The sequence below is a fragment of the Urtica dioica genome, chromosome 8, assembly GCF_054948205.1.
Source record: "Urtica dioica subsp. dioica isolate 48M chromosome 8, U.dioica_male_clone48M_v1_H2, whole genome shotgun sequence".
Classification (NCBI taxonomy): domain Eukaryota; kingdom Viridiplantae; phylum Streptophyta; class Magnoliopsida; order Rosales; family Urticaceae; genus Urtica; species Urtica dioica.
The window spans coordinates 35958242-35983769 of NC_142763.1; the positions used below are offsets into that span (position 1 = coordinate 35958242).

General features: G+C 34.2%; 2 protein-coding genes across 2 annotated transcripts; one reads left to right on the top strand and one right to left on the bottom strand.

The window, feature by feature from the left end:
- Window positions 1-1521: 1521 nt before the first annotated feature.
- LOC149389547 (Zim17-type zinc finger protein) lies at window positions 1522-3378 on the top strand. The gene is made up of 4 exons (XM_089623108.1): window positions 1522-1731; window positions 1825-1928; window positions 2298-2543; window positions 3019-3378. The coding sequence occupies exons 1-4, from the start codon at window positions 1587-1589 to the stop codon at window positions 3187-3189; spliced, it is 666 nt and encodes a 221-aa protein (XP_089479234.1). The 5' UTR covers window positions 1522-1586; the 3' UTR covers window positions 3190-3378.
- LOC149389548 (uncharacterized) lies at window positions 3175-24831 on the bottom strand. Its single transcript, XM_089623107.1, has 14 exons — window positions 24544-24831; window positions 22373-22484; window positions 9447-9559; window positions 8676-8798; window positions 5226-5434; window positions 4986-5061; window positions 4753-4839; window positions 4398-4478; window positions 4267-4299; window positions 4094-4147; window positions 3972-4013; window positions 3789-3867; window positions 3623-3693; window positions 3175-3512 (listed from the first exon to the last, which is right to left on the bottom strand). The coding sequence occupies exons 1-14, from the start codon at window positions 24709-24711 to the stop codon at window positions 3444-3446; spliced, it is 1317 nt and encodes a 438-aa protein (XP_089479233.1). The 5' UTR covers window positions 24712-24831; the 3' UTR covers window positions 3175-3443.
- Between the last annotated feature and the right edge of the window lie 697 nt (window positions 24832-25528).

A 25528-nucleotide genomic window follows, 5' to 3' on the forward strand; every position in this document is an offset into this window, starting at 1 on the left:
ATTTGTGTTGTTATAAAAAATTTTAATAATTTTTTTTTTCAAACAAGATTAATATAAATGAATATGAAATTTTTTTAATAATACTATTAATGTCTAATTATAACATAAAATTCGTTTATAATTAAACAAAAAATATTAATAAAAATGATATTATTAAAAATGATATTATTAATTTTAAATTAATTGTATAAGAAAAACGTTAAGTCATGTTTAATTTGAGGTTTTCATGTGAATTTCTGTTAGATTTAACGGATTTATTTAAGAGATTTGTAAGTAAGTAGGTCACTTTAAACATGTGATTTTGAATCTAGCCTATGTTTGACAATTTTTAGGGATATAACCAAATGGCTTATGTGGTAATAATTAAGGTATGATTTACCCTTATTTATTAACAAATTCGTCACTTTCTCTCTCCTATTTTTTTCAAATAATTTTTTTTGCATCAAAACTTCATAAATTCATATATTTCTCATACAAACTTGAAATTGAGTGATTTCAGATCCTACAAATTCGTGGCTTCGAGATCTTCAAAAATAGACCTATTGTGTTTGATGAAAAATTATGTTTAATGCATTATATTTACATTTCCATTTATTTTTTTGATAAATTTTAGTTATTTCCATATTTAAGGTAGTAACATGATTTTTCTACATCCATGGTATTAAACAGGATTTTTCATCAAATACAATGGATCTATTTTTGAAGATCTTGGCATCACGAATCTGTAGGATTTAGAATCACTCAATTTCGAGTTCGTATGAGAAAGATACGAATTTTTGAAGTTTTGATGCAAAAGAAATTATTTGAAAAAAAAGAAGAGAGAGAAAGTGACGAATTTGTTAATAAATAAGAGCAAATCAGACTTTAATTATTGCCACATAACTCATTTGGCTATATCCCTAAAAATTGTCAAACATAGGCTAAAAACAAATTTCATAGTTTCATTTTAGCTATTTTGCTACATTGTCCTTTATTTAACTGTGGAATTGAAACCTATCATTAGGTTTTTTTACCGCGAAAAAAAAGAATGAGTTATTAAGTGTATGTTTCGGAAAACATTAAGTATTTATGCCGACATTTCCTCGATATAATATACGTATATGATTTATATTCGATTTATAAAGTCATTTGTCGATAATTATAATCCTAAAAAACCAATCCAAACCAACACGATCATTTTCGAGTTGGTTTGGTTTAGTTTTACATTTCAATCGAGTTGGTTTGGTTTAATTTTACATTTCAATTGAGTTGATTTGGATTTTAAAACTAAAAAAATTAAATGTAACGATTTGGATTTATAACACATAAAAAAACCGATTAACCCAATCTAATTACACCTGTAATTCCAATTCCCGGCCTCTGAGACTTGTCCAACGTACGAACATTGTTTTCTCACAAGAACATTGTTTCTAACTATCGCCTAAGCGTGACACGTATTTCTCTTATTTTTGTGGTGCGACAGTGTTATATATATAGAGAATTGCATTGGTCGTTTTTTTTAAGGATATTTGTTTCGTTGAGGCCAGCCAGTCTCGTCTCTCTCTCTCTCTCCCACGTCCAGCACAGAGTCCGTGAATTGAACTGCAATGGAATCAGCGATCAAATCTTCGTTGATAATTTCCTCTTCCTGTTCTTCTTCTTCTTCTTCGTCTTCTTCGGCTTTTCCTATCTTCTTCCCTAAGCGCACTAACGCAACGAAACCCCTTCATTTCCCTCTCTCCGTCTCCAAAGGTATGTCCTTTCATAACGACAAATCTAGGTTCGAAGCATTTTGGGAATTCCCTAGCTGCGAAGATTGTGAATTTACTCTTGCGATTCGATCAGGTCACGAGAACGAAGCCGATCCAGGCTCGGAATCGAAGGGCTTCATCGAAGGCGTTCCGTCGCTTCGTGATAATCGTAAATTTTCCCTCTCTCCGCTCTCAAAGGTATAATTTCCTTCCCAATTCCTTAAATTAGTCTAGCGATCAGCCAAGAATTTGGTTTCTTTCCATTAAACTAAAATCCAATCGATTCCTGCCTGAAATTAGTCTCGTGGATTTAATTTGCGTTTCCCTTGTTCAAGGTTATTTGTGCATTGAAAACTGCTGGATTTAGGGTAACGTTATGTAACATAACCGTGACATGACCAGCCAAGCTTTTGTCTTCGTTAACCATCTTCTGATTAATCTCAAGTCCAATCCAATTGATTCTTGCCTGAAATTAGTCCTGGGAATGTAATTTTAGTTCAGATTATTTGTATATGAATATGTGTTTGCTTTGAGAGTAACATAATAAAGTGATGTGTGGTTGATCAGGATGCGGCGATGGGATTGGTGATGGGGGCGGCCACGGGGAGGGGTTGGACTACGGGGTCTGGCATGGAAGGACCTCCGGCTCCGGACACAAGCGATTCCAAGAATGTCTCGACTTTTCCTTGGTCTCTCTTCACAAAGTCGCCTCGGAGAAGAATGCTCGTGGCTTTCACTTGCAACGTCTGTGGCCAGAGGACCACCCGAGCCATCAACCCCCACGCTTACTCCGACGGCACGGTCTTCGTTCAGGTAATGGTCCGTTCGAAAAAAGGATTGTGTTCTTTCCTATAGTGGCTGACTAAGAAATGGTTTCATGATGAGTTAGTCCGTGAATAGAGGTTACGCAGGAATGAATTAGTTTTAGTTTTGAATGAATTATTGGAAACTGTCCCTTGTTATTATTATTATTATTTTTTTTTTCTGTTGAGTTCAGAGTCTCTAGAATGCCCGTTTATGTTGAACGATTTATTTATGGAATTCAAAGGTTCTTATTGGGTTAGAGTTGAATTTGCGAATTGGAGGAGTAATATATAGAGAGAAAATAGAAACCCACAAAACGTTACATTTAGTTTTCGGTTTTCTTATTCAGTTATGACCTAAGTAAGGTTTTCGCGACCGCATGAGCTTTATGTTCCGATAGGAAATTCGTAGGGGAATAAAATACAATTAGCTTTTTATGGTTTTTAGCCACTAACTAGGTTATTGATTTGTCGGGCTTTTTCAGTGTTGTGGCTGCAGTGCTTTCCACAAGCTGGTCGATAACTTGAATCTATTTCACGAGATGAGTTGCTACGTGGACCCGAGTTTCAGTTACAGAGGAAATGATTGGGAAGATATGAACTTCAACAATCTGGATATCGAAGAAGACAACGATGACATATTTCCGATGCAGTGAAGTAGATTGATTACTCCAGGTTCTGTATATATAATATAGCATGTATTGGTTGGACCTTGGTACATTGGAACTTTCGGCTCAAGCTCTCATGTAACTTGTAAATTTTTAAGGAAAACAATTCTCACAGCTGTACACATTGTTTCAAGCACATTATCCCATCCTGTGATTTATATATAGATATTGTACAAAGCTTGGGTATATATACTTATGTTTGACATGGAATCTGAAGATTCTCAACCTCACTCATCTGATCTTTAGTTCAGTTGTCTTGGTGATATCAAAGGAGCTGGTTTTATCCTAGTGCTTTGAATGAAAGCAATGACCTGCACCCAAAAAGAAAAGAAAATATTAGAATAACTTTGGTGTCCAGGACATAGATCAATGAATTAAGAGATTATTCTTATTTTTCTATTTGGGGTTATTGAACTCTTACATTAGCAAGTGCAATGCACAAAATGCTGAAACCCGGGAAGTAAAATGGAGCTCCATCAGATAGGAATAGAGCTGAAATGTGAATGTGAAAAGGTTAGCATTTGCATAATCTTTGTAGTTTATGATTAAAAGAGAGCTTATCGTTAGATTTCTATTATTGAGCCAACCTGTTAAAGGACTAAAAATCAAGGGAGCTATAATGGTGGCGAAAGAACTTAACCCGGAAAGACATCCCTGAGCTTTACCCTGTATTGATTTTTTGTTTTTTCTTTTTGTTATTTTCTGTCGGTCATGAAAATAAGCAAGAAGATAAAATCATGGTTCATGTAAACGTCTTGTGAGATTAATACCTGCTCATCAGGGCCAACTTGTTTTGATGCAATACTACGAACCTGCGTTGGCCAAAGACTTTTCATTTAAAATGTAAAAGCACCAAAGATTTTCACACAAAAAAACTAAGAAATAAACTTACTGTAGGATATGAAAACATGGCGAAAACACAAAATCCTGAAATCATATAAGGCACCTGAAGATATTGGGAAGAAAAAAAACTATATTGTTAATTTTTTACTTTATAATTTTTTTAACGGCACAGTTAACAATTTAATTAGTGGAAATTGACATATTTTTGTAAGTTTTAATTACCCAAGCTGACCATGATACGCTGTACAAAAACATCTGAACAAAAATCAGTTAATAATATAGTCAGTAGTTGATCCTTTTCATGGTAACCATATAAAATAAATTCAAACAGAGCGATGATAAAAGGCACGTACATTTATAGTCCCGATTAAAAGGCCCAGAGAGAGCAATTTTTCCTCTCTTAAAATTGGCACCAAAAGAGGCATGCATATCAGCTGTACGAAAAATTAATACAACAGATTAATACCAAATTATGCAATAGTTTTTCCAAAGAAAAAAATATCAATTATATACTGAATAATCACTAAGTCTATCACAAACCTCCCTTCAGTAAACCATTTATTATAAACATCCATAATTACGTCAAAACATGCGATATATAGCTGATATTTCTATTGTCTCAACTGTACTTATTGATTAAAAATGGTTTTTTTTTTATTACTCTAGAAGAAATTATTTTTCCAGATAAAATGGCATGTAAAATAATACCTGCGAAATTGCTGCTGCAACACCGGAAATTAGCAATATATCAGCAAACTGGTCCTTGTTGAATTGAAAACGAGCCTTTAAGAAATACTGCATGCATCATAGTAAATACAAATCTCTTAAATAAGATTTTTGATCCAATTATAACATGTTCTACTTTTAAACTAATTTTATTTATTTAATATAATATGACATACAAAAACTATTTTTTTTTTTTTTTCTGATTTGCGGATTACCATCAATGTAGCTTGAAACCCGCCATCACCGAGACTATGAAAGAAGGACACTACAGCTGCTTGTAAAAATGTCTTGCTGCAAAACAGAACATCATTTCATTCTCATAGCTCTTACGAAAAATTGTAGAAATATAAAGAATAGTCAATTGCCTTTAATTGTTTTTTGTTCACGGACAATCTAAGCATTTTTTCAATAAATAACATCTGAATGTGTAGTTTTAATTTTCGTTCATCTATTACCTACTCTTGATCAAGAAAATAAGATCTCTGATGGTCGATATCTTCTTAGATACACTAGTCTTTTGCAATGGCTCGGAAAAATTCTCAACGTCTTGTTCGGATTTTAATAAGGTTTTGGTCAAACCATGTTGAGTATGGTCGACGGGCAAGCTTTCCTTGAGGAAAATTCTCATGTACACAACTGCAGCCATTGAAACCAACGCAGCCGCCTATTTTTCATCACATCACAAAGTCACAAACAATATATTTGTTTAAACTCAAAACATCAATTAAAACAAAGAGAAAAAAAAAATTAGTACATTAATACCCATTATATGTTGATCAGCATTGTTTATCTACCGAACAAAAATTATTTTAGCCTTTTTGAGTATGAGGTGAGTCCACAATTATCTTATATAGGTTATGTCGGGAAATAGCCCCAACTAGTAATAACTTTGATATTTTGGACAAAAATAGTAACAAATATGTTTTTGGACACTTTTACTAGTAATTGTAGACATGAAAGTATACGGCTGTCATAAACTGTAGACTTACAAGTCTATAATTTACAACAATTGTAGATATACAAGTGTCTACATTTACTTGTAAAAGTGTCCAAAAACATAATTGCTACTATTTTAGTCTATCAAAATTACTACTAGTTGAAGTCATTTCCCGGTATGTTTGATATATATTTTCTTAATGATATTTAAGATCCTTATGTTGTGTTCTTTATTATAGGTTCAGCTCTAAGAATAGGACATTTAGCTCAACCCAGGACAAAACCCTCGACCTTGCGGGGCCGAAAGTTGGGCCGCGCCTTGGCTTACAAAGGGTCTGAACTAGACTTCAAAAAACCAAACTAGAATCATTAAAATAATATTTAATTCAAAACATATACTTTTAATAAAAAAACAAAAAATTTAGTAAATTTTATTATTATTATTATTATTATTATTATTATTATTATTATTATTATTATTATTATTATTATTATTATTATTATTATTATTATTAAGATTGAATTTGTGTCAAAAATACTTTTCATACATATAATAAAAAATTCTAAAATAATATGTTTTTCAATTGAAAAAGAGTTGAGCTCGAACCAAGTCAGATTAGGGTTCGGGCCTGGCCAGAGTTTTGAGGGCTTGGGCCGGACTCAAAAGCTAACACCCAATAAACTTTGTTTGGCCAGAAACTTCTAAAGGACCGGACAAGTTAACCCAATGACAATCTATTTTGATATATATATATATATATATATATATATATATATATATATATATATATATATATATATCTCACAATAGTTTCTTCTATTTCCTTTTTGTCATCAAAATTATGCTATTATGTCATCTATCTATACCAAACTCACTAATATGCCGTCATTTTCACAAGGTAAAAAAGACACCTCGAGAGTGAAAACAACAACGCAAGCCCATGTATAAAGCCCACGCCCACAAGCGAAGTCATTTGGTCACACTTCGAGTCAACCCGTATCATGCCTTCAACTTGATATTTGCCTTCAACATGATGCTTGCCTTCAACCCGGGTCTTGCCTTCAACCTGACGTTTGCCTTCAACTTAGGTCCTGCCCTTGAACCTGATGATTGCCTTCAACCCGAGTCTTGCCTCAACCTGACGTTTGCCTTCAACTCTGGTCTTGCCTTTAACTTAATGCTTGCCTTCAACCCGAGTCATGCTTTCAACTTAATATTTGACTTCAACACGACGCTTGCCTTCAACCTAGGTCTTGCCTCTAACCTGACATTTGCCTTCAACCCGGGTCTTGCCTTTAACTCGAGATTTTCCTTCAACTCATTTTGGCCACAAACAACCTTTGCCTTCGACTCATTTTGACCACCAAATGAGTCTTGCCTTCAACCCATTTTTACCATCAAATGAGCCTTGTCTTCAATTCATTTTGGCCACCAAATGAGCTTTGCCTTCAACTCATTTTGGCCACCAAATGAGTCTTGTCGCCAACCCATTTTTGCCACCAAATGAACCATGCCATCAACCAATTTGGCCACTAAATCAGCTTCGCCTTCAACTCACTTTGGCCACAAAATGAGCCCTGCCTTCAACCCATTTTGGTCATTGTCATCAAACAAGCCTTTTCACCAACCCATGTTGGCCACAAAACAAGTTTTTCCTATTAGCTTTTCCGCCAACTTGCCACGCCGCCAACCTGATGGCGCCAACAACCCGAGGATGCGCTGCCAATCTGATAGTGCCTCTAACCTGATGACGCCGCCAACTCAAGAGTGTTGCCAACCCGCATGCTGCCAATCCCTTTGAGCCACCAAACTCCAAGCTGCCGCCAATGTGCATGCCGCCAATTCATATATCACGATCATATATTGGTCGACTTGTCTCCAAGACACAAGTAAACCTCATCATAAGCCTCAAGTGCACTATAAATACCTCTCTCAACTCACACTCAAGGTAAGTTCTATCAACTTGTCAAAACTCTACCAAAATTACACCACGACTCTCTCTCTATAAAACATAGAGATGAGCACAAATCTTTCACCAAGGACACAACATGACTTATATTGAGTGTCGGAGCGCGCGCTGAGGAAAAATCCTACGCGTCCCTCTAGATAAACGTTTTCTTGTGCTTACATAGGTGCGATGATTCGAAGACTCGACGAGGAACGCGGAGAACACAATGAAGTGAAGACTCGGAGATGAGATCAAAGGGTTGAAAGCGAGGATTCAAGAGAGATTAAGAGTTGGAGATGAAGATTCGGAAGAGGTTTCACGGGTGAAGGCAAGGCTTTGGAGAGAGATTCAAAGGGTTGAAGACTCAAAGAAGTAAAGGCTCATGAACTCGACGAAGAACGCGAAGAACACGAATTTTGCGGGAGATCCTAAGACTCGGAATTCCAAGGATTCGAAGAACACAAAGAACGTGACAAGAATGGCGAGCATGACGAAAACAAGAAGTACGAAGGAGTTTCATTGACGAGGCGGCTAGAAATGATGAGAAGAGAAGAACTTCACAACACCCAACCTATGTACGATCATAGAGTCAGACTCTAGATCGAATAACGGACGGTTCTGTGTAAATCAAAGAACGCGGTTAACACTCACCTTCGAACCTCGTCATATATCGTTGCACTATTTTCTTACCCTTCAACTATATTATCTACGTGAGAACACTACTATTTCGTCCTCCTTCATTTATTTATTTATTTTAATAGGATATAATTTTTCTATTCGTCTAATAAAATTAGATATTGAATGAATTCTAAATTTATTTACAATTACAAATTATGCTCAATTTTTCTCAAAATTGATTATTAACTTTTCTTGGATTTAAGTTTTTGCCTCCTTTAAATTTTTCTTTTATAATTAACAGCTTCATAAGTTATGTCCCTTAAGTTTTCATGTTTGGCGTCCCACATTTAATAGAATGATATATACTAAAATTTGAGGCTTTGTTTTCCTGAGAATGAAAACCTGAAACGTTTTATTCGGGGAGAGGAAACGAGCTGTTAAGGTTCCGCAAACAAAAGAAGCTGAGAAGACTCCAGAGAGGATTCCAAATGCCGATGCTCTTCCTTCCTCAGAAATATTGTCCGCCTAAGCACATTCAACAATAAATTTTCTTATAACCATGATGGTCAATTTTAAATTAGAAATGTCATAAAAAATATACACACTAACACCTTATGATTGATCAAATTTAATTATCGTATTAAAATAGGGAAACTATACACAATTTTATATTTTTGAGCAAAATACCTTAAATACTTCATTTTTTTTTCACATAAATTATAATTCTTAATCTTTTTCACATACCATTTTGTACATCTCTCAATTCAAAAGGTCAAATAATCAGATTCAAAATACGTTTTTGAATAAAAAAAAAAAAAATTAAGCTTAAGTACGTTCACATTCACATTTCCCGTCTTCAGATTAATGTCAATAACAATCTTTTGTATGAAAAAACAAGTTTTCACAATTATTTTATGAATATTCAGTTGATTTAAATAGTATCCATTAAAAAAAAAATTCATGAAATTAAAATTACTATTACTGCTTTTTAATTTAAAAAATGTTATTAAATAGGTTCTAATCAAGTTCATCAAAATCCATACAAAAAAGTTTAATGAAAAATCTGTTTCCTGAATTATTCAAAAAAAAAAAATCCATACAAAAAATAGTTTTTAAGCTTATATCATTGAAATGTATAATAGAATTATTATAAGGGGGGTTATGCGATTTTACCACATATGCAAGCGCAAGGCAATTAGTGCTTCCATCGCTGATCATGCCGGTTATAGTCCTTGTCACATAATATGTGTAGTAAAAATTTGTTGATCGGCTATACGCCAGAATTACTGCCCCAAACATATAAATAAACATGTGTCACGTAAAAAAGAAATATGATCAAACAATTGCGTTGCTCAATTTGTTAAACAAAAAAAAAACAAAGTTTAAATTTAAAAATGAACTAACACCACTTAAATATGTTGATTGTGTATTGAGTTTGCATGAAATAAATAAATATACTTGGGTAAATGAAATAGATATTTTAGTTTAAGTTTAACTTAGAACTTATAATTGTGAAATCTCAAATATTTTGTCAAATCTTAGGTTATATTTTGTCAAGCATAAATAGAAATAAAATAGTTATATAATTTGTGTCAATTATTGCGGCTAAAGATATTACGTGATCTTATGCAAAAATGAAAAAAAAGTAAATTTTTAAAAATATATTATAAAAAATAATTTGACCTTGGACATAATCGTTTCCTGTCCCAAAATCTGAGGCTTTTTTTTTTTTTTTTTTTTTTTTTTTTTTTTTTTTTTCTAAAATTTGATTTCACTTTTATAGCTAAGAAAAATATTTGAGCCTTTTTTGTGTCAAACTTGATTTTAAGAAACTAGTCAACAGTTCGTTTATTTTACTAAATCATCAATTTACTAAAATTAATGTATGAAAATGATACGGACAATCATGTAAAATAATATATTATTAATGTGGTCACGTCATCAGATGTGGCTAAATTTTAAATATATTTAAGATGTTGGATAGATTATAAATTCAACGTTTTAAGTGGCATAGTCCGTCTCATTATATGATTGCAACAATATTATTAAGGTAAAGAGAATAATTAAAGTATCACTTGACTGTTTTCTTTGTTTTGTTTTGTTTTGTTTTTGTTTTTGTTTTTTTAATCCAATGCTAATAATATTATTGCAGGCTCACGTACAGCAAGACTTTACCCGTTTGTAATAGTGATTACCCGTTAAAAACAGGTCAATTAGGGAATGATTTAATGTATGGAAAATTGCCAAAAGTAGGACTAAATTAAGGCAAAATTCCATTTTCCTATTTTTTTCAAAAATTTACCAAACTAGGACCGGTCAAACAAAAGTCAAATGAGAGATACACAAAAATCTACCTATTATACCATCATACTAATTACCAACCTACAATCTTCCCCAATAAAATCTCTTATTTTTTCTCTTTCTTCCTATTTTCCCGCTCATCCCATCGAAAAAACGAATTTTTTTTTTATTAGTCCTAGTTTGGTAAATTTTTGAAAAAAATAGGAAAATTGAAATGTCCCTTAATTTAGTCCTAGTTAAGGAAATGTCCCTTTATGTATACCCTATCTCATGTACCCTAATCATTTAAAATTAGTTTATATTTATATCATATATATATATAGAATCATGTGAAAATCAAAATACCCCTCGTATTATTTTTAATACTATAGATTTTAAGTTTGATATTTAACAAATTATGATTGACTCATTTCTTAATTATGTGTTTGGTCAAGAGTTTTCTATTTATTTATTTAACAATATAAGAACAAACATTTTATTGATGAGTAAAGATACCCACTAGTATACCATGGACCCCTCTTACCCATTATAATAAATGGATTTGGGTGATGTATGATTTTTCTATATATTTTTTTTTTCCTATACGGCTGATTGGGTTTTTGGAAGGGGACATTTCTTTTAACTAGGACTAAATTAAGGTCCATTTCCAAATTCTTACTTTTTCCAAAAATTTACTAAACTAGGACTAGTAAAAAAAATTTCTTTTACTCGATGTACTGAGCGGGAAAAGAGAAAGAAAGAGAAAAAAAAAGAGATTTTATTGGGGAAGATGGTAGGTTGGTAATTAGTATGAGGGTATAATAGGTAGAATTTTGTGTATCTCTCATTTAACTTTTTTTTTTACTAGTCCTAGTTTGGTAAATTTTTGAAAATAGTAGGAAATTGGTAATTGGCCTTAATTTAGTCCTACTTTTGGCAATTTTTCTTTTGGAAGAGATAACCAAAAAGAGGATTATAAGAAAATTTTGTGGCTTTCCTTGGCCCGATGAAAGGGAAAGGGATTTAGCCGATGCGATAGGAAAGAATGAGTGCTCACAACTCACAAGGACAAAGGTGGTTTTTGATTTCATCAGCTATGGGACTTTAACTTGGCTTTATTTGGAAAACATGGATCGCCGTTGTTGACGCAGAATTAATCCCTTGTCAGTCGGGGTTACGACTAATGAGCTTGTACTTATGGGCAAGGTTGAATCACAACCCAAACTTTATCCAGAGAGGCGATTAGACCGATTTTGAGAAAATAAGGAAATAAAAAGAAATTTATGATTGATATCTTGCCTCACTCAGTCTCCCACATCAGCTTATATAGTCCTTTATCCAACTTGGCTTCTTGGACTTCGTGTGTCCTCGGCCTAACACGTCCTCCAATTTTGCAGTCGCTGGTTGGACTTGCTCTTGTGCTTCGTCATTCTGCGTGACTGTATCAGTCCCGCCGCCATCGAAAACCACCTTGTCCTCAAGGTAGAGGTCTGGGTATGAAGCGCAGAACACCTCGAACAGTGTCCACGATGCCTCCTCCAGCGAGCAGCCCTTCCATTGAATCAACACCTGCTGTTGTGGAATTTCGTTCACCAAAACATTACGAAATTCTGATTGCCCGTCTGTTTGTGGGCGATAGGCGGTGCTCATGGATAGCGTTCTTCCACCAGTTGGTTGTTATGTGAGTTAAGAGGTAGGTCACAACCGAGAAAAGTGACAGACCCCTTGAATGGTTTGAGTATCGAGACGTGGAAGACGGGGGGAATGCGACTCTCCAGTGGTAAGGCGAGGCGGCGCACCACCACTCCGACACGATCGAGTATTGGAAAAGGCTTGTAGTACCTTTTCGAGAGTTTGTGATGTCGTCCACCAGTGACCGAGAGCTGTCGATACGACTGCAAACGGACCAGAAATTGATAACCGACATTAAGGGTGGACTCACAACGATAAGCGTTAGCATTCATAGTCATACGCAGCGAGAAGATTTTGCTTGAGGGTACGCAACGGAGTGTCGCGGTCTTCCAACTTATCGTCAACAACTTGGATTGAAGAAGAGCCTCGCATATATGACGAAATCGTCAGGGGAGGGCGACCATACAAGGCTTGGACCAGATACATTTGAAGGCCGGAGTGATGGATGGTGTTGTAGTGGTGCTCCGTCCACCCAAGAAACCCGATCCAAGCCGCTGGTCGATCTTGTGCGAATGCCCGAAGATACTGTTCCAAACCATGGTTCACCACTTCTGATTGCCCGTCTGTTTGTGGGTGATAAGCGGTGCTCATGGATAGCGTTGTGCTGCTGAGCTTGAAAAATTATTTCCAGAATCCACTCATGAACACCGGATAGCAATTAGAGACAAGTGTCCGAGGGAAACCATGGTTTTGCACGACCAAATCAACAAAGAGATTGGCAACACAGCTCGCGAAGAAACCGGTCGACAATGGAGCAAAGTGAGCGTACTTGGAAATACGGTCCACGATGACCATGATGGTCGTTTATCCCTTGGAAGATGGAAACCCGATAATGAAATCCATGGTCTCCTCTTTCCACACCAACTATAGAATTGGAAGAGGTCTGAGAAAATCTGTCGAGACTTGCATCGAGTACTTGATTTGCTGGCACAACAAACACTCTATAATGTAATCGGTAACCGTGACTCGGATGTGGGGCCATAAAAAATTTGTTGCTAACCGTGCCATCGTATGCTTGATGTTAGCGTGACCACCAATCGGAGTGTCGTGAAACTCACAGATAAGTAGCTTGACCAGTGGGGAAGAAAGCTGATGGCGTAATGACTTCGGAATAGAAACAAGCCATTCCGAACGGTAAAAGATGAGGACAAAGTGTCTTGCTCATGTTGGTGGTGTATATCGAGCTAGTATGGATCCGACGCATTCTCTTGTTGGAGCTGCTGAACAATGTCGAAGGATGGCCCCGAGACTAATGCCAAAAGAGAGGACTCGGAGAGTGGCTCTTGGATCGGCCACTCGACAGGGACTCTCGACAACGCGTCCACAATGCGATTGGTGCTTCATGACTTGTACCTGATGCGTGATGCGGAATCGGAATCCGAGTAGCTTGCGAACGTAGGCTTATGGATCTGGGCTCGAAATGACTTGTTGTAGTAGCTCGTTGATACTACGGTGATCGGTGCGAATGACAAAGGTGTGGCCGAATAGGTATTGACGCCACTTCAAGACAGCCTTAGTGATGGCATGAAGTTCTTTGATGTAGGCCGATGATGCTAGGAGCTTCGGGCCTAACTTCTTGCTGAAGAATGCAAAATGGTGGCCGTCTTGCATCAAAACTGCGCCGATGCCGACATTCGAGGCGCCCGTCTTGATGACAAAATCTTAGGAAAAATCCGAGAGGCGGAGGACCATAGCATTGACCATTGCCTCTTTCAGGGCTGAGAACGTCGAAGCCGCGATTGTGGACCACTCGAACGCATCGTTGGGGATGAGGTCTGTGAACGGGGCTGCAATGGAAAACGTATCCCGCTATAAAATGGCGGTTATACCATGTGAGGCCCAGAAATCCGCGCAAGTGCTTGACCGTCCTCGGTGTCGGCCAATCAAACATGGTAGAAATCTTATTCGGGTATGCGAATATGCCAAACGCTGAGATGATGTGGCCTAAATATTCCACCGCAGGATGACAAAACAAGCACTTCGAGAGCTTCACATAGAAGCGATTAGAATGCAGAGACTCGAACATGGTCTCGAGGTGAATGGCGTGTTCGACCATGGACGAATTATATATCAGAATCTCATAAAAAAGACAATGAATATAAATTAAGGATATACATGCCAAAGAGCTGGTTCATCATGTATAGGAAGGTTGAGGGAGCGTTGGTGAGCCCGAATGGCATAATGAGAAATTCTAATGGCCGAATGGGTTCGAAAATCTGTTTTGTGCGTGTCATTATGATGTACACAGATCTGTTGGTAACACACACAGATATCGAGCTTCCTGAAAATCGTCGCGCCACTGAGTTCATCGAGCAGCTCGTTGATGGTAGGGATGGGAAATTTGTCTTTCACCGTTGCCATGTTCAAGGCATAGTAATCGACGGAGAACCTCCGTATATCGTCCTTCTTTCGGACCAGCAATACCGGTGACAAGAACGGGCTCTGGCTTAGCTTGATGATATCGTGAAAATAGGGGTAACGGTACGGGCAGACATTAACTGATCAAGATCCTTCCGTCAAGTGTATACGATGGTCGATGGCACAGACCGGCGATAGAGTCGTTGGCGTCTGGAACACGCAGTCAAACCGCTCTAACAGCGCGCGGACCTGGGAAGGGATGCTCACGTCATGTGTCACTGGTTTGTGGCTGGTTGTCTCTAGATTGGGCAAGGACACCGATATGGTGAAGGTGTGCGCCTCCGTCGATTGGTGGGCTAGGGCTTGGAGCTGATGGATTGAATCTGGCAGAGAGCTGAGACTGGTTTCGCCGCGCAATATCATTTGAATGTCGTTCAAAGAAAACTCAATCGTCAGTGCTGGGTAGTCATGAGTAACTTTGCCAAGTTGTTGCAGTCACAAAAATCCAAGTTTGACGTTCTGGGCCTTGTGAGAACGAACAAGTCGGTGGTGAATGGCACGTTCTAGAGATGGATTATTATGGCCGCGCAGGCGTGCTCGCAGGCCAACGATGCGCACTCCTTATTTCGAAGCGAAAACGAGGGCAAGTTGTCAGCGGTAGATTGAGCTGTTCGGCCAGTGAGGGTATGATGAAGTTACGAAAGATGTGCCACCGACAGACCCGTGACGCGGAGCGAACGACCGACCATGTGTGTAGAGAGCGCAAGAAGCTGGAGATGTCGCCGGCGATGTCGTGCGGTACTGTCTCATCGTGGGCTTCCATGGGAAGGTTGTTTGTTATCGTCCTCGTCGTCCGCAAGCAACAACAAGCAGTTGCTGGGACATTGATGGCCCGATGTGTATAAAAGGTAATTTATGATTGATTTTTTTACCTCATTCAGTCTCCCACATTCCTTATATATCAATCACGCCAAGCGTATTTTTCCCTAAGAATTACTGAAAATAACCAATAGAAACAAGACAACACATCACTATGGAATACTTCTAGAAGTTGTTCCCTATCTCAGCACCTTTTCTCACGTCAGCTTGCATAGTCTTTCATCCAACTTGGCTGCTTGGACTTTATGTTTCCTCGGCCCAACACCTTTTCCAATTCTGCAGTCGCTGGTTGGACCTGCTCTTGTGCTTCGTTATTCTGCGTGATCGTATCATGTGTGGCTCTCCGATGAGGAATTTTTTTTGTGTAGTTTCTAGATCCGACTTTCATGGGAGCATGTGTGTTCGACTTATTCTTAGAAGCAGAGAGGGGATGGAATGTGGAAGTGTACATAATTGTCCTTGGGCAGTAGGGACTACATTCTCTCCAAGTGCATTCACTCTTCATGAGAAGGCCGCATGGAATAGCTCGGTGAAATTAACTATCAACACGTCGATCTCTAAGGAGGATATAAGCTTATTTTCAAGGATGGTGACTAGAGATGCCAAAGGTTCGATGGCGCGAATCCATTTCATGCTAGGAGTGAGTTTCAAATCAATTATGATCAAGGAAATAAATTGTTTGAATATTGTTTTGTTTGGCTTATCGATTGCCGAGTGCAGAGGGTTAATTGATGAATGAAATAATGTGTATGTTACAACAATTTGGGTATCGGGCAACACATTATGTCACGTGATAGTGACTCGCTTTTGATCGTGTTCATCAAGGGGATCGCAAAGCAAAGTTTGTAGTTACTCCTATTTCACACCAGCGGTTTGATAATTGATGATAGATCAGTTCTTTTTCTCTAGAAAGAAAAAGAAAAAACAAATTGAAGTTTGTAGGCTGTTGTTAGTTGATTTATGTGAGTAATTATATACCAGTTCTTTTGCTTTATAAAGAAAATGATATATATATATATATACATATATATAGATATATACATATATATATATATATATATATATATATATATATATATATATATCATATAGACTTATAATGCAAAGACCTATTATTAGTCCTGATTGAGCCATGAATGTATATATAGTAATTCGGTAACAAATTAATTTCATAGTTTTTTCTGCCAAGTTTTTAATTTATTAATTGAAAACTATATATGTAATAAGTGAATAAACATGTATCAATATTTTAAATAGTTGGGACTCCGGACAGCTGTAGATATGTTACTAATAGAATTAGTTTCAAAATTTTGTCAAATAATTCGCCTTAAAATCGGACCCATACGATTGAAAGAACGTTACCCTATTGTAACTTAGTAGGTCAACCAAGTTTCTTAAATTTTACACCAAAATAGACTAATAACAAGGATAGTTCAGTATTATTATAATAAAAGACACGTGAAATAGCGTGTACATATTTATAGACACTACTAAAAATATTGAATTTTGTAATCCATTTTCTACAATGTTTACGGCTAAGTATTGTAGAAATTGGTAATTCTTTAACACTTAAAATAAGTGTTGTAAAAATTGAATGTTTCTACAACGCTTAACCAAACTTGGTGTTTCTACCACGCTTACTATAAGTGTTGTAAAATTTCACATATTTCATATTTTCCATAATGTTTAGACTATCCGTTGTAAAATCTTTGCCGTGGCGGCATGTGTTTTCCGTCTCGACGAAATCTTTCTACAACGGGTAGCCTAAGCGTTGTGGAATTATGACATTTAATGAACCTCGCCACGGCGAAATTCCTTCTTCGCCGCGACGACACCTACAACGATATCAAATCCGTTGTATGATCTTGCCGCGGCGAAGTTGATTTCTCGCCGCGGCAAGTTCAACCTGTCGCGGCGAGAGGTAGCTTTCGCCGCCACATATTCTAGAATTTAATGTGAGAAAATAATTATGAACTAAAAGTTCCGAAACACTTAACTATCAAAGGCTAATAATAAAATTTAAGCTGAGATAATTTTAAAACTATAATTATTTAAATTATTTTTTTCGACAAAAATCTATTAATTGTTTCTAATTCTAAATCTATGATCAAATCTATCAATGATTTATTGATATATTTGTCAATAAATACAATTATTTATCGATAACTTTATCAATAGATAGTCGTAATTTTATAATTAAAAATAATTAATAAATTTTGATCAAATTCTGTTAAATAATCATAATTTGGATACAATTCCTAAACTATATGTTCTTAGTAGTTATAAAAAAAAACTCATATGATGTGTTTTGAATTTTTAAAATAATAATACATCACTCAACATGTTAAACATTTTTAAAGTACAACAACATAAATTTCAGGGAATTGGTTTATATCATAATTTTGTTGAAAATTAAATTAATGCACGAAGACACTGTTAAGATCATTTCCAATCTAAAACTCTAAAATATAGTTTTTTACACTCTTATCACATCAACAAGTATTTCCTCTCAAACCCACTAGCCTATTTTTAACACGAAAAAACATATTTTTCATAACTCTATTATTATAATAATTTTTAAAAATTTCTATTTACTACACTACAACCTATATTAATATTAAACTTGTATATTTTGAATCCAAGAATGTTATATTTTTAAAAAAAAAAGCCACACTCATAACATATAACATGTATTTATTTGGTTCAAAATTTAAAAAGTAACATCATATAAAATAATTTTTTGTTTAAATATTTATAGGGCTCTCTCTCTCTCTCTCTCTCTCTCTATATATATATATATATATATATATATATATATATATATTCATATGGAAACTGATGTTTTGCCATATAGCCATTTTTTTGGGTAAATTTCAAGTTAATAACCACGAGATTTTATTAACAAAGTAAAAAAGACAATGAGAATTGTAAATGTTCGTTAATAATTGTAAATAATCACCAGACTCCAATGGTATAAATAGAATGCTATAAACGTTTCTGAGCAAAAAAAATAAAAAAAGAATGCAATAAACGTTCAAACAATGTCAAATTATCATAATGATTATTTACTTAAAATTTAAAAAAGATTGACTATTTAGCAAATCTCCAAATTTTGATGGTTTAGTTAGTCAATTAATTTTTATTTATATGCGTATGTAATGTTATTTAGTTTCTTGTTTGTTTGCAATTTAAATTAATATTTTTAATGATTTTTTTTGTGTAATTATTAAAGTTATCACATGTCAAGAATAATTATTTACATCAAATTATAATAAATTAAGGTAATTTCATGTTTAATTTTGTGATAAATTAACACAATTTCACAAAAAATATATAATTATAATAAGTATTAATGTAGTTGATTTATAATTACATAAACTAGTTTAAATTAATAAAATTTCACTCCAAAATAGAGCGAAATGAATAATTAAATTTCATATTTAAAGTTTTATTATTGGCTCTATAATATTATGGGTTGGAAATATTGTGGGTCGGAGATGCATAATAAAAAAATCACCACACAACTATTGAAATAAAAAAATATTGGTTATATTGAAATGTACATGCATTGGGATTCAGACAGCGCAGACAAGACTTCACTATAGAAAGAATAATAATAATAAGAATTCAATGGCGTGTAGTCCTTGTAAAATATGAAGAATTTTTTAGGTTGATATGGAGAATGAGATCACCATCCAACTATTTAAAAATTTAATCAGACCATCCAACTAGAAATGTCGTGATAGATATTAAGAGTAAGTGCATAATATATTTCGACCGGTCGCGCATGCACTATAGGATTTGATATCAGACCAACGACAGACACAGCAAACCAATTAATATATATATATATATATATATATATATATATATATATATATATATATATTGACGAGTAAATTATTCGTCGACAACCACTCAGAAAATAGAATAGTAACTGTGACGAGCACATTATTTGTCAACAGGTAAAACACATTGACTGATCAATTAAACCGACTGATGAGTTAGAAGGAAAAAAAAATACTAGGAGAGATTTTCAAGTTCATATATCTATATATAATGTATGTATAGTTCAATTCGTTACAATTAACAACTTATGGTGACTAATGATCACATGATACATAGAAAAAACAATATAAATACTCAATACTACCATAATAAAAATTCCAGCGAAAAAATGACATAATTTATTGTGTATAAATAATTTAAACACTAATATTTTATGAGAAAATATATTTGATCAAGAGTATGTCGCATATCAACAATTATATAGCATATCGATAAATAACTTAGTAAATTCCGGTAACCTCTCTAGTAATAAAATGATTATGAATAGTAGATTATCGTAGGCAACTCAAACCTCGTTCGGAATGATGACTGTGAGAGAGTATAATTTATAGGAATAGCGAATTTAAAAACTACTTTTTCTGTTGTTATTATGTAAAACATATGTCACATATAAAATATTATATCTATAATTTAATTAAAACGGACTAAATAATAGTGACAACGGAGATCTTTTTTTAATTTTTTTTTAAATAATAATTGAGAATAACCACGATTGCTACACACACGCAATTGTTATAGGCATATTTTACCTTTTGTTTTGTTTTGGTAGCATAGCTAAACTTCACAGAGTTGCATTTCAATTTCTAAATTAATTTTGTGAATAAATCTATTTCAAATCATTAACCTTGTAATTGTTTTGAATTTTTTTTAAATTTAAAATATGTATTATAAAAAAAAGTACAACGCCAACTTGATAGATATTAAAAACTTAAATATTCTATCAATATTATATATTCATATATATGTGCGTGCGTGTGTGTGTGAATATAATCTAACATTTAGTATTTTAAAAATTAATGTATTGTTAATTAATAGTTTACTGATAAGTTATTAATGTTGGAATAAAAGTATTAAAGAGCATTTAATACTTTGTGATTGGCTTGTCTGATTTATGGTTAATCTTTGAGTAGGGTCCACTAAACGAAATTGAATAATTCTAGCATATTCGTAATCTTCGTAGTGAGGGGTATAAGATTGAATATTTATTTGCCAAAATCGGAGCTAAGTTGAATGAGAAATTGATGCTCAAAATATGTTGGAAAATGTCAATTATTGTGAATGAATAATGAAAGTGTTGTGGTTGAATGTGTATATACAAGAGTCCAACATAGAAGAGATATGTGGATTTTATAGTGCTTATACATGGAATTTGTGGTCAAGAGTTTGAGTTCCCAAGAGTGACCCAGTTTTGTAGAGGGGCAAGAACTTAAGGGAGCCCAAATCCAACGCATGTCTATCCAGTCGTACGATTTTGCATGGGTTTATTGCTTATAACCGTGCATTTACTAAGACGATTTGAGCTTGTCTGAATGGTTAATTCCTCATGAGCTTGCAAAGCTGGTAACGTTCATAACCGACGTGCATTAGGTGCATACATGGGCCTTTATTCTGGAACATTTTCGTGTACAAATTCGTTTAGAATTTTGGTTATAAAAGGTCTATGCCTCTCATTCTGAACAACCGAAAACAAGTCTTTCTAAGCTTCCTCTCTCCCTTTCAGAAATTGTTTGTTTTTTTTTAATAGTCTGGTGGTAGTTTTCGTGCAGTGATTCTAGTTCACCGAAGTCGAGTCTTGTGGTGCATAGCTCATCTTATTCCGACACTGTATCTTGGGAGGTTTTCGCTCAAGTAATCTGACACCCGTGAGACGATGATAAAAACTTCAAGAAAATCGTCCAACGGACCTCGACGCTTTCTTTCGATTATCTTCTTGTTCTATCGGTTCAGGTTCATACCGTTTTAATTTTAATTTCTTTCTTCTTGTTTCCTTTATTTTATTTCATTAGTTTTTGGAATAATTTTTAAATCATTTTAATCCCACTCAATATTTTATTAATATTGCTAACAATCTTGAAGCTTTTTAACCGTTGTTTAGACATTTGCGAGTAAGGAAAAAGTGAATTGATTTTTATTATTTTTCGTTTTGATTTCTTGAAGAAAACTAATAGTTTTAATTTGTTTTGTAGACATGACTAACGATAACGACCCGATGAACGTGACTATTGATGGGAACGTTATCGAGACTCCCAACGTGGTGAACACTCCGATTGTGACCAATGTGACAATGACCCATGTCCCATGGTGGTGGGACAAACCTCGATGACGGCTACGGCCATGAACAGACCCACAAGTCTCATTCCGAGCCGTCCTGTGGCACGCGTGCCTGTCGCCTATATGCCGAACGAGGGCTCGAGAAGTTCACGGGGCTGAACTTCAAGCATTGGCAAGAAAAAATGTTATTCTACTTGCAACAACTGATCTTGCGTAGTTTTTGACCGAAGATCCACCAACTCTTTGCGAGGAGAAAACCGATCCACAAATGCTAATGACGTTTAGCGCGTGAAAAAATTCTGGCTACTTGTGTCGGAATTACGTGATGAATAGTCTATAACTTGTTATACAATGTCTATAACTCCAAGCGCTCCTCAAAAAGCTTTAGGATTCATTGGATCGTAAGTATAAAACCGAGGACGCGTGGCTCTAAGAAATATATCGTGCGCCATTTTCTCAAGTTTCAATTGGTGGATTCAAAGACCGTGGTGAGTCAAGTATTGAGCTGCAACTTCTCTTCCACTAGATTAATTTATTTTGTCTAGTTTCCTTTATTTTATTTCATTAGTTTTATGGAATAATTTTTAAATTATTTTTCTTGCAAATTATCGTTATAATCCCACTCAATATTTTATTAATATTGCTAACAATTAATTCAACGTTTTAAACACATTTCAAGTTTCTTCATTATAATTGTTATGATTTCTCTAATTTGTTTCAAAAAATAAGTGTTACGCTTGACTTAGAAATTATAGCAATAAAGAAAGTACCTAGTGGAATAATGTTGAGCGTCACTGGGATTGAGAGTAGAGATTTTCGGCCATATTTATCTGATAGATTGCCCATCACGGGTGTCACAACTACCATTCCAATTCCTATGATCTGCAAATATCCATTTTCCAATTATGGAAACTTTTACCTTAATGAAATAATGTAATCGCAATCTCAACTGTCACCACACCTGTTCATAAAGTGTGTGTGACTATATATATATATATATATATATATATATATATATATATATATATATATATGTATATTAACAAAAAGAAGAAAAGATGTACTCAAAATTTTGAGGGCTACTGTTTTTTGTTTTTTTTTTTAAGGCAGCTTTGTTGAAGTGGGGATTGAACCCACACAGGAGATGGTGTGTAATTATTGAAGTGGGGATTGAACCCACACAGGAGATGGTGTGTAATTATCACTAGGCTATCTTAGGTATGACTGAGGATGCTGCTTAGCAGTGATGATATTTATCTTGTATATTTTTGCAGACTAAATAAATTAATACCTTATCCATGATTTTTCCATGCTATATAAAGAAAACAAAAAGTGTTAGGCGCTGTATTCTAAGCCCATAACTTATCAATGTTTTTTTTTTCTATTTTTTTTTATATCTCTCTCTTTTATTTATTCTACATTTCTTCTTTTTGTTTTTTTTTAAAATTAATTATTGACTCAACTTTCATACTTTTTCTTTGAGGAGAGCTTTAAATATGCTCGATTTCCGTAGTTCTGCTGTAGAGCAAGAGATAAGAGGTAAAAGTTCACATGAAGGTCTTTCACAAAAGAAAAATAAAAACAAGCTTTAAAAAGTAAAGAGCTATCTAAATTTTTTTTCTTTTAAATTTATTTATTAACCAAAGTTATTAAAGAATCTACCACTCATGAGAAGCAGATCTTCATCAGTTTCATTAAACATATCGTCGAGGGCTTAGCGCTGGTACAAAATCTATTAAAAATGAAAGTACTATAGATAATTAATAATGCATTTTTTAAACCTAATGAGGAGAAAGAATAAGCATTTATTTAATTTATGAACACTGTCACTATTAACTTTAATAAATGTTGTAAATTGGATTCGTAACTAAATATCTTGGTAGAACAAATTTAAAAAATAAAAATAGTATAGCATAATGTATAGCGTGACAAAACTACCAATCCCAATCCGCAATAATTTCAATATTTGTTTTCTTTCCCTTTTGATCACATTGAAATTTTGTTCCTTAGCTACTACGTAAAAATCGGAGATCCTGAAATATCTATAGTGATAAATTCATATATGAACGATATTTAATTGAAAAAGGAAAAAAAAAAAAAAGAAGAGAGAGAGAGAGAGAGAGGACATATTATCTAACGCGATAAAAACAAAATCAATTATTATTCATAATAGTGTCAATTTTCCTAATTTTACCCAGCGCACTAAATTGGTGAGAGGGACCACCTTGCTTTTTTTTTTTTTTTTTTTTTTTTTTTTTTTTTACCACTTACGTACAAGAATAAAAACATACGCTATTAATCTATCATTAATGGAAAAGGAGATCGGTGTTACGCATATTTCCATATTCTTTAATGTATAAATCAATTGATTTTTATGGCTGACTCATGAATATCTAGCCTGATATTTTTGAAAATTTGGGTGATGAGTAAGTGATATAAGTTTTAACTATAAATAGATGGCTACTTAAAGTTACAAGTTAATCACACAAAACAACAAGAACATATCTATTACGGCCAGTAGATGATATTATATATATCAAATGCAAAATAAGTAGAAACAGTAACGATACTAAAGAAAAGAGGCAAAATAAAATTTACCAAAACTAATCCCATTTAATAACCGGCTTAATGTTCAAGGATGATTAATTTCCTATTAGTTATATGCAGCTCTAGATCCAGCTAAACTCTTTAGACTATTTAATTACTTTAATGACTTCCTCTAATAATTCCTGAAAAAGAGGGTTTTATGATCATCACCAGATAATTTAAACGTTCAATACCTTGAGAAAATAGAATATATATATATATATATATATATATATATATATATATATATAGAGCTTTTGCATTCTGATGACAATAGTAAAGTTAAGAAGAGAAGAAACACGAAGTATGTAAAAAAAATAAAATGGCATGGAATAATAACGTTTTTTTTACATACCGCTTGTTGAAATCCGGTGAGGTAAATGGCGTAGGAACACTCGTCTCTACCGGGACAAAGAGCCAACATAGTAACGTCTGTTATGCTCGGAACAACTATGGAGAACCCGAAAAAGTACAGAAACATTGTCACATACAGATGAATCAAATCCTTAATGTTCTCTTCCATTTTCCCTCTCTCTTCTTTCTCCCCCTCTATTTTTAAAACAAAATAGGAAGAGAATTAAACCTTCAAGGAATTTAAAGTATATGTTGTGCTTTTCCTTTAAATGCCACTACACCGTCCTCTTCTTATAAGAGAAGTGAGAACAGAAAACCACTTCCAAATATATGGCTTGAAAACAACGTAATTTACTATGCTAGTCCCTCATTTTTAATTTAATTGTTATTTTGGGAGAAAATTTTTACGTTAAAATTATGCGTCACGGGGGTCTTTTAGATGATAAGAAATATAAGATGGCCAGAGTATTATTTTACAACGAGATTTATTTACATATAAAATTTGAATAAGTTATTTTTTATAGATCTATTTATCTTCCTCATGAAAATATTAATAGATTTATAAAAAGGTAAAATTTTGAAAAAGAAATGCACTGAATGAAATTTGGAAATATCTGTTTACACTAATTATAGAATATGCGATATTTTGTCCGATAATTATATTCTGGTCCCTACATATTATATACATATTAATATATATATATATATATATATATATATATATATATAATTGTAATGAATGGATTTTTTTTCCCCGCGTTTCTTTTTTTCTTTTGTCTTCGTTTTTATAGCGTCTGACTACATTGACCATTAGGTTGCGTCCTTTTTTCTTTTTCTCTTTTTTTTAAGGGTGAAAACATCAATTCTCATTAGGGATCCCTTCTCATTAAACCAGAACAGAAGCCTTACTATCCTCATTGATACAAGAAGAAAGCCACGCAGGGCAAGCTAACAACCAACAATCGTTCACAGACGATTTTAAACAA

What these genes read in the sequence shown, in the direction of transcription:
- LOC149389547 (XM_089623108.1), top strand. Translation starts at nt 1,587, where the DNA reads ATGGAATCAGCGATCAAATCTTCGTTGATAATTTCCTCTTCCTGTTCT. An exon ending in CCCTCTCTCCGTCTCCAAAG is followed by an intron (nt 1,732 to 1,824) that starts GTATGTCCTTTC and finishes CGATTCGATCAG; the next exon opens with GTCACGAGAACGAAGCCGAT. An exon ending in ACGGCACGGTCTTCGTTCAG is followed by an intron (nt 2,544 to 3,018) that starts GTAATGGTCCGT and finishes GGGCTTTTTCAG; the next exon opens with TGTTGTGGCTGCAGTGCTTT.
- LOC149389548 (XM_089623107.1), bottom strand. Translation starts at nt 24,711, where the DNA reads ATGGAAGAGAACATTAAGGATTTGATTCATCTGTATGTGACAATGTTT. An exon ending in CCATGTTTTCATATCCTACA is followed by an intron (nt 4,014 to 4,093) that starts GTAAGTTTATTT and finishes TGGCCAACGCAG; the next exon opens with GTTCGTAGTATTGCATCAAA. An exon ending in AAGTTGGCCCTGATGAGCAG is followed by an intron (nt 3,868 to 3,971) that starts GTATTAATCTCA and finishes AAATCAATACAG; the next exon opens with GGTAAAGCTCAGGGATGTCT.